At 37.7% G+C, this 9,107-nt stretch overlaps 1 protein-coding gene across 5 annotated transcripts in view; it reads left to right on the top strand.

Annotated features, from left to right (window-relative positions):
• Nucleotides 1–8,320, top strand: part of MTDH (metadherin) — a 30,162-nt gene extending 21,842 nt beyond the window's left edge. For all 5 annotated transcript variants that reach the window (XM_015409868.1, XM_015409867.1, XM_015409866.1 and 2 more), the window contains exons 10-13: nucleotides 514–633; nucleotides 1,623–1,739; nucleotides 2,710–2,866; nucleotides 5,018–8,320. In XM_015409868.1, the coding sequence (XP_015265354.1) occupies nucleotides 514–633; nucleotides 1,623–1,739; nucleotides 2,710–2,866; nucleotides 5,018–5,088 (465 nt within the window). In that variant the 3' untranslated portion in view covers nucleotides 5,089–8,320. The remainder of the gene's footprint in view (nucleotides 1–513; nucleotides 634–1,622; nucleotides 1,740–2,709; nucleotides 2,867–5,017) is intronic.
• Nucleotides 8,321–9,107: the final 787 nt, after the last annotated feature.

The following is a 9,107-nucleotide window of genomic DNA, read 5'->3' as shown; positions in this document are numbered from 1 at the left end:
TATCTTATATTATATTATATATATGATGGGGAACTGGCATAAATCATTTCCTCTCCTCTTACATGAGGTGTTCTTTGAGGATCCCCTGACCTTCTGGAGCAGATGGAAGAGGGGGGCAGCAGATACACAGCAGGAAAGGGTGAAGATGGGTTTGCCAGCTCCAGGTTGGGAAGTTCCTTGAGATTGGGAGGCGGAGCTTGGAGAAGGCAGGGTTTGGGGAGGGGAGGGACCTCAGTGGCGTATAATGCTATAAAGTCCAGCCTCCAAAGCTGCCATTTTCTCCATGGGAACCAATCTCTGTACTCTGAAGATCAATTGTAATTCTGGGAGATGTCCAGGCCTCACCTGGGGGTTGGTAAACATAGGCAGAGATCTGTTAGTTGATCTTCTATTTACAATTCATAGGATCCAATCCATAGTGATTGTGTGGAGACTGATATTACAGACTGAGTGAGGTGTGACCGCTTTTCATGGTTATAAACACAATTCATTTTGTGTGTCTCTGCTTGTTAGATTTCAGATGATGACAGAGAGAAGACAGAACCGACACTGAACAGTACTGCAAGTGGCAAATCAAAAAAGAAGAAGAAGAAAAAGAAGAAGCAGGGAGAAGAGGCTAGCTCTCCTGTACAGGTAAGATATATTAAGCACTCTGGAATTGCAGTTTGATTCGGAACTCTCTTTAGCTAAAGCTAGATTTGTCAAGAAGACAGTCTATGGCCACTTCTTTTCATTAATAAATGCCAGTCTGTTGAACCTAGTTTACTTTCTGTCTAAATGTATTATTCCCGTTCTCCAAGAAAAAGGATACAGAAATCCTACAACTGCCGTATGGAGTTAATGTTTTATTACAACATAATTAAGTGAAACTGTTCTCTCTCTCTTTAGCTAAAGCACATAAGCCATTTGCCATGTTCGTTCGCATTATCTTAAACAGGGGTGTCGAATTCATTTGTTATGAGGGCCGGATCTGACATAAATGAGACCTTGTTAGGCCGGGCCATGTGTGTCATAAAATGTAATGCCAGGTAGTGGAGACATAAACTTTATAAAGGACACAAAGATTTTTTTTTACTTAAAATAAAAACATTCTTAAAACATTAGCTCTGTAAGCTGCAAACCTGCTTTTGATTTATTGACATTCACCACAGAAATCTCATGCTCAGAGTTCTGAGTCTAGGACCCAGGTTAATCCATTAAATGGCTGAGTGATTAAGAGAGTCTGGTGAAGCAAGCTATGATGTAGCAGCAGCAGCAGAACTGGAAGCTGGAGATGGCTGGTTCCACTGCAGGCCTGATGGAAGCCCTCTGGGGGCCTGATCCGGCCTCCGGGCCGCATATTTGACGCCCCTGATCTTAGGGGTAGAGTGGTGTGCAGCAATTTCAGATCAAGTTTGGACTGATGGGAAATAACCTGATGAAAGATATGAAGGAGTAAGCAGCATTGGGGAAAGCCATATTGCATTAATTTTCTAAGAACAGTATTGACAGCTGCTTTTAGATAATTTAGATAGGTAATTGTTGATAATTTAAAGAAGTTGTAGCTCCACCATCATTTAAATCTTACAACAGAATTGATTTGCAGGATTAAGAGTACAGCACTGCCTTTTCCCCATATATAGGATGCTGAAGACCTGGATAGAGATGCTGGAGAAGAATGTTCAGAAGATACCTCAAAAGTTCAACAAGAGGAGATTTCTTTCTCTTTAAAGACCATCAGCACTAGTGAAGAAGCTGAGGTATAATTAAGCCTAGATTAATTTGGGGCAAAACTTGATTATTTATAGAAACAGCTGAGGAAAGCAAAAACTGTGTGGTTCAGTTCCCCATTTTTAGACTGTCAACACAGTAGCTCCTCACAGGTCTGCACAATTCAGACCACCATAGCCAAAAATATAGTGCAGCTACTGCTGAAAGATTACTGCAAGAATTTGTTTCTGATATTTGGTGTTTGATTTTTCTTCTGAATACTTTTATTCATAAACCAGATGCTGTTACTACTTCTGCCACATAAGTTATAAAGAATTTTTTTTCTGGCCAGCATTCACTTTCCAGGGCTTTTATTCTATGTTTATTCTATTTACTTCATTTTTACTTGCCTTTCTTCTCAGTGGGGACCCAAAGAGACTTATATACTCCTTCTTTGTTACCCTCACAACAACTCTGTGAGGTAGTTTAGGCTGACAGTGTGTGATTGGCACACTGTCTCAGCCCCGCCTACCTCACAGGGTGTCTGTTGTGGGGAGGGGAAGGGAAAGGAGTTTGTAAACCACTCTGAGACTCCTTTGGGTAGTGAAGGGTGGGGTATAAATCCAATCTCTTCTTCTTCTTTGTCGTCTTCTTGTAAGATGCCCTGGCACCTTGCTTGCAGGGAAGGACAGCCTAAAAGTCTAAACAATAAATAAATAAGTTCACCCAGCAGAGGTTTCCATGGCAAAGTGGGCTTTTGAACCTGGGTCTCCCAGATTCTAATCTCATGAGCTAACCTTATATCACAACTTCAAGTATGGTATGCTTGTTTCTAGGTTGCATTGAGAGAATTGGTTTTTAAAAATGAGACTTCTTGTGAAGTATTTTCTCAGTGCTATATATGTCACTAGAGGGCAGTTATGGAGTCAAATATTATTTTGCTTATTTCAGCATATTGTGTTGGAAGCATACTGATACGCTACCAAAAGTCAGTATTCTGATACTTATTTCTTATTTTAGCCTGAGGAGATGCCCTCATTTGCTGTTTCTACTGAGCCATCTGTAACAGTATCAGAGAATGAATCTGACAAGATACCTTCCCAAGTGCCACAGATGCTCCAAGAGACAGAAGTTCCTATTTCTAATGTTAAGCAAAACAGTGTGCCTCCGCCACAGAGTAAGTAATACCCTGGTATTGAGATCAGCCATCGTTACTGTCAGTTGCATCCTATGTTTTAAAAAAAAAAATCTCATCACCTCATTGGCTCAGAGGTAAAACTTTCCTTGCAGCATTGCAGTGAAATTCACACTCTGTATTACAGCAACTCTTTTTGTAGAAACAGAAATAAGGCGGGCTGAGAAGTACTTAACCGCTTTCCAAAGTTGGGTATTCGCTAACAGATACCTTGTTTGGTTTTCTTGAAAACTGGTTTTCTTGAGGAGATTGCCCAGCACTAGGGGTGTGAAAAAAAAAGTTTTTATAAAACATTAATTTTTTTACCGATTCAGGTCTGTTGGAACTAAAAAATATTGGTATTCCGGAATACCAGTATCGGTATTGTACCGGTATTTGGGTAAATATTCAGGAAACCCAAATTTATTTGGCTCCATCATACCCTATGGGGACTGTCCCCATAGGGTGTAATGGAGAATTTCACTTGCTGAGTTGTGCTGCTGCAGCTCGACTCAGCGAGTGAACTGAAGGCATTTAAAGTTTAAATGCGTTCAGTTTGCTTGCTGTCATGCCACTGCCACGGCACAACTTGGCCAGTGAATTGAACGAATTTAGCTGTGGTGAATAAAAGCCTATAAAAGCTGAATATCGGCGTCTGTTCAGGCATGGCTATTTCAGTAGCCAAATACAGGTTTCTGATCTGTATTTGGATGAATAAATACCCCCCAAATATTGATAAGGTATTTTTCGGGTATTTTTTTGGCTTGGTATATACTGAGCACACACCCCTACCCAGCATCCAGTAGAAGTTGTTCCATTGTGGGCCTTCTAATAAGGAGGTTTTCTCCTGGCTTCCTGAACTGTTCTATTTAAAGATAATATTATGTCTTTTATATGCGTTTGTTTTCTGTGAATAGTTCTTCATGAACTCTCCTATTGTAATAGGGCTTAACTTTTGCCTAGTTAACTTTTTCAGGATTCATGGGCAAAGGAAGCAAACCTTTGATTCATGGAATCTGCTAGTTTTGTATTTATTCTTTAACTACTGTCCAAGCTGAGCATCACATCTGCTACATTTCATGCCTCGTATACTTATTTGTTCTGGTATTCCTGCACCACTGTCTTGCATTTCTAGTTATAACTCACATATGTTAGAGCGGTATAGAAATTGAAAGTTAAATAAATAAATAAATATGTCCACTATGTCAGTATTCCAACCTGTTGTAATCTTCATTATACATGCCAGTTTCGTCTCTCCCACCATTACAAACATCACATAGCAACTGAGGTGGATTCTACCTGTAGTCTACCACTGCACAGAGCAAAATTTATTTACTTTATATCCCCTTTTGGCTGGAGTTTGAATGCTTAAGTGTTTTTTCTGTTGGAGGAAGAGCCCCTTAGGCTGGAGGAAGGCTACTTGGAGGATTTATTTATTATTTATTTTCTGCAGTTTTCCATATTTTTACAGATAGGGGTTGCCATTATTTCTTATACAAGCTATTTTACAAAACTGCTGACCCTTTTAAAAGCTTTTTGCTTACTTAACTGTTCTTGTAGGTACATCAAAATCTGCTTCGTAAAATCTGTCAATGTTTAAGTCTGTTTTCTTTTTTTAATGTCCTTGAATCAGTAGTATAGTATGCACGCCTGTTCCTTATATTAAAGCACCTTCTGAAACATTCTGTTACAATATAGCCCTATTCCCTTTATAAAATGTCCTCCTGTACAATTCTCTGTTTTATGTAGTTTGCAGAATGCCAGAAGCATGGGAGCTTTCTTGGACCTCCTCAGAATGCTCCATGTGCTAATGGAACTTGCCACCCTTAGCTCTCTGTGGTGATGTGGATGCAGCTGTGATACCCAAGATATGTCATTTTTGGACATTAAAGTGATGTGGTGTCCATGTAGGAATTCTATTATGTGGCAAGAATCCTCAAATATTTTTTTTAAAATGGTTTAAACTCCATTGATTTGGAATTAATTAAACATAGATTTGGAAGAAAAATATTACTTCCATCAGGACACATTGACTGAATTTGATAAGTCTAGTGCGTTCTTGTGATCAGAGTAATGCACAAGAATTAGAATGTATAGAAGAAGTGTACAGTAAAAATTATAATAAATATTCTTTTTGATTTCTTGAACACTTAGCCAAGTCTGAAGAGAGCTGGGAGTCCCCCAAACAAATCAAAAAGAAGAAAAAAGCCAGAAGGGAAACGTGAATTTTCTGAAATGGACGTGTGTTGCAGAAACACTTGTCGTGAAGATTATGCTGTTTATGCAATAATTTGTGAACCTGTACAGAATTTTATATAAATTTCAACAGATTTTTTTAAAAAACAAACTGCTATGAACACAACCATCTCTAAGAACAGGAACCGAAGGAAAATAAGTTGGTGACATAATTTAACAGGAAATATGACAGTACTGGAAGATGCATTGAAGAGTGTATTTTCAACATACGGGGAAAGTAATTTTTAAAAACAACTTGGCTTTACAGCAGTGCCCTGTTTACAACAGATTATGCCCTATTTCATGTGCATTGGAGAAAAAAGGATTGATCTTAAAATGATCTCTAATCTTTAAAACTTGAGTGTCACTCTACCTGTAATACAGTGTCTACCATCCTGATTTTAATACGTAAATCAAAGAACTCTGTTGAAATACTTTGCCATATCTTTTTAAATACTTAGTAGAATGTGCTAACCATAAAGATAATGTGAAGAGAGGCTGGACTCTTGGAAGTACATACTCTTGATTAGTCCGTTTGACTTAAAGGTATTACTTCAGGGTGTGTCCAAGGGTTATGAATAGAACTATTCCTTTTTTAAAAATTGATGATAAACTTTTTTGTGGTTTAGGATGCAAAACTTGCAAAAACTTTAGATTAAGAAAGTAAAAAATTGGGTCAAAACAAAATTGCTTCTGATAGTCTTCTACATGCATTACACACGTTTTAAGATAATGGGGCAGTATGCTCAAAATCTCATTGTGTTTTCTTTTTTATGGTAGTAGGGTGTAACTTTTCTTCCATGCACTTTTTAATTTGATTTATTTCCCCTTTTTAAAAACTTCCATAAATTTATCTGAGTCTTCAAGGATATGATGGGGAAAAAAGAGGAAGAAATAATGGTTTCAGAACAGCTTTAATTGATGAGACCATCCGTATCAGGAAGTGCTTTTTTTTTGCTGCCTTAACCTGTGTAGAATCTGCATCTAGAGTTCTTAAATGGAACTAGTGGGTATTTGTTTTTTGTTTTTTTTAAATCGTGCAAGTATAGCAATTGTAGAATCATCAACTTTCCTCCTGGAGTTATGGATTAAAATCAGAATTCAGCTGCATCATTTTCAGGCACTGTGTCATGACATCGTATCAAGCAGGCAGGTATCTATGAATAGTGCATGCTCAGCCATGTACACTGTATATAGCCTTTACAAAATGTGTGTGTTTAAAGGACCATAATTAACATTAACGGTGAGCGTCAGTTAAAGAAAAGCCATGATTATTTGATGTGACTGGCTTAGGGTTTTTTTATGTGGCTGAGAAATTGTAACAGCTGTAACCAATGGTACTTTATTGACTATCCCATAATGTCTCCTTGTATACATCTGAAATTTTGGTAAATTAACTTGCAATGCAAGGTCAATTAAAGCAACAAACTGGATTTAGTTGTACTGAAGGCAAGCCTTATTAATTGATAGTGTTCCTAATAAATGAATACTAATGTGCAGAGAGGTGTTAATTCCTGTTTCAGGAACATGGCAGATGTTTACATGTTCAGATGTTTTGTTTTAATTCAGTGACATTTCTAAATCAACTTTGTTAAAATAAATTGAGCAAATTGATAGCATTGTTTTATTTATGGGAAGGGAGTAGTATTTAGACAATGTTTATCAGGAGAGGAGTGGTCCATGAAACTACTTAGTACTGAAATACAGTTTTCAGCAGTGATTTAAGAGGGTGTTTAATCATATCTGTTCCTTCCTGTAAATTTGCCATTCTTCATATACATCTTAGTGTGATAACCGCCAACCATTTCCAGTGTAAATTTTTGAATGTGCAAAAATACTGTGTCACCTTTCCACATTTGATCAGAGAGAACCTTCTGAAAAAGGTAGCCTTGCCCAGAACAGCCATGAAATTGAAGACAGAAAACATCTTCGCCTCTGTTAACATAGCTTATTTCAAATGGTCACAATTCCTTACGGTACACTTGTTAATTCACAGGAGTGCTTCAGCACATCACTTTCATGAGGAAAATTGTAATATGGAGGGGATTTATATCCAGAGTCAAACATAATAAGATGTTTCTGGTGTTAAACAGGGTTTTTTACACTGAAACAACCTGTGGAAGCATGTCGTAAATCACACTATGGGTCTGTAGTTCTGTGGTCCTGCTGCTAAATAATACAATGAAGGTACTTTCAAAAGTAAAATTTGTCCTTTGGGTAAGCCCTATCTGTTCTGGTTTCATGGTGTGTTTATTATGCCTGCTCCTTGTTTGTCAGTGGATGCTCAGTAGGACTTGAGCTCATCACTGTAGAAATTGTGGCTCAAATGTCTTGGAGGAATGGCCATTAGTGTTCCATTGAGAAGCAAGTGCTTTTAAAATCACCTGAAAATATTTCTGTATTTAGAAAAGGGGTAGTAGCAAATGTGGAAACACATAAAGTAACTCTCAGTGTGTTACCTTGCTCAGTTTCTGTGCTGCCTGATCACATGAAGAGTTATGGGTGTGCTGACAGTGGGCTTGGGAGGATCTGCTGAATCCAGTGCCCAACTAGGATTTATAATTTAAAGACCCTTAATCTGTCTATATTAATTACAGTCCCAAGACTGTTGGGGTGATCCTAGGTAGGGTCATCCAAATTGCAACCTTTACCTGTGTAGAAGGGTGGTGTTTTGATGGGCCTTCCCAGACTCCATAATTTGAAGATTCCTACACTTTTTTCCCTCAAGCTTCAGTATTACTACCGCTAAAGGTTAAATTACAACTTTCTCACCGTAGGGGAAATGGCACTGAATTCTTACTGGTTTCCGCAGTTTGTCATAAGGCTGTGGAGCAGTGTATGAAGTTTTTAGAAAAACCTCTGAGTCTAAGCTCCCAAGCTGGGAACAAATGAGAAAGCTGACGGCAAGAACACTGTTTCTCAGTGAAATAGTTTAAATTGCACAGTTGACAATAACAAAAGTGTATCACCAAAAAAATGTATTAAAGGATGTAGGCTGGGAGTGAACATCCACACTTGAATATGGTGGTCAAAAGTACCTTCCTAACCAAGTGTACCCTGCTGTCTGTTTATGGAGCAAACCAGCTAACCATTCTCATCAGTGAAGAGTAATGTGGGTTTTGTAACTTTTGAAACTGTTTGTATGCACAACTTTACAAAAATTGTGATATGTAATTGGGTAGTCATTGCATGCTTTAATCTTCTTGATTTTTTTGTTTTTTCCCTCAGAAAGTGTATAGAACTCATAACATGTTTGTTACAGAGTTGGCTCAAGGTGGATGAAAACTGTATTTCTGACTTTTCTAAATTTAAAAGAATTACAGTAGATAGACATTATTTAACTATTAACTAAAGAATGTGTACATTAAAATCAATTTTCAAAACTGTTTACACAAATACCTTCTTAGTGCTCTTTGCTGTTTTATTATCTACCCATCGTTTTGGTAGTGTTCAGCTTTTCCCAACTATGACTCACTCTTAATTTCTCATTCTTTTTTTGAAAAAAAGTTTAGTGGTTTTGTTGATACAATCTTCCTGCCATTAGATTCTCTCAACCAACTTTTGGCCATAGCCCAGCAGCTGAATATCAAGAGCATAGGGTAACAGGAAGGGCTCAGAAATTTTCCCTTTATAAAGGAAGTTTTGTATCTTGGCCAAAAACACGCAATCATACATATAAACACAATTGTAAGGACTGGGAGACATTTAAATGCTTAAGTGTCAATTTCAAATTTTTGAGAGATGGTATCAGCTTCAGAAAGGTTTTTTTTTTAAGTAGCCTGTAATTTGTCTAGGATTTTAATAAGGTTCTCTTGTATGTATTAGAATACTCAAAGCTGAGGAGCAATGTGGATTGTAGTCCCAGAGGATGATGGTGGGAGGGGGAAGCAGCACCTTAAACGTAATTGCTGACACTTGGCTTTAATTAAAAGCATGCTATTATCTAAAATTGTTATGGCTCAGCAAGCTGCTCAGAGAACACGTCTAAAAATGATGCTTCTAAATGAAG

This window comes from Gekko japonicus, unplaced genomic scaffold (assembly GCF_001447785.1).
Source record: "Gekko japonicus isolate JY-2015 unplaced genomic scaffold, Gekko_japonicus_V1.1 scaffold47, whole genome shotgun sequence".
NCBI lineage: Eukaryota > Metazoa > Chordata > Lepidosauria > Squamata > Gekkonidae > Gekko > Gekko japonicus.
The sequence above is the reverse complement of the archived record's forward strand: the minus strand, read 5'-3'. Positions and strand labels throughout refer to the sequence as shown.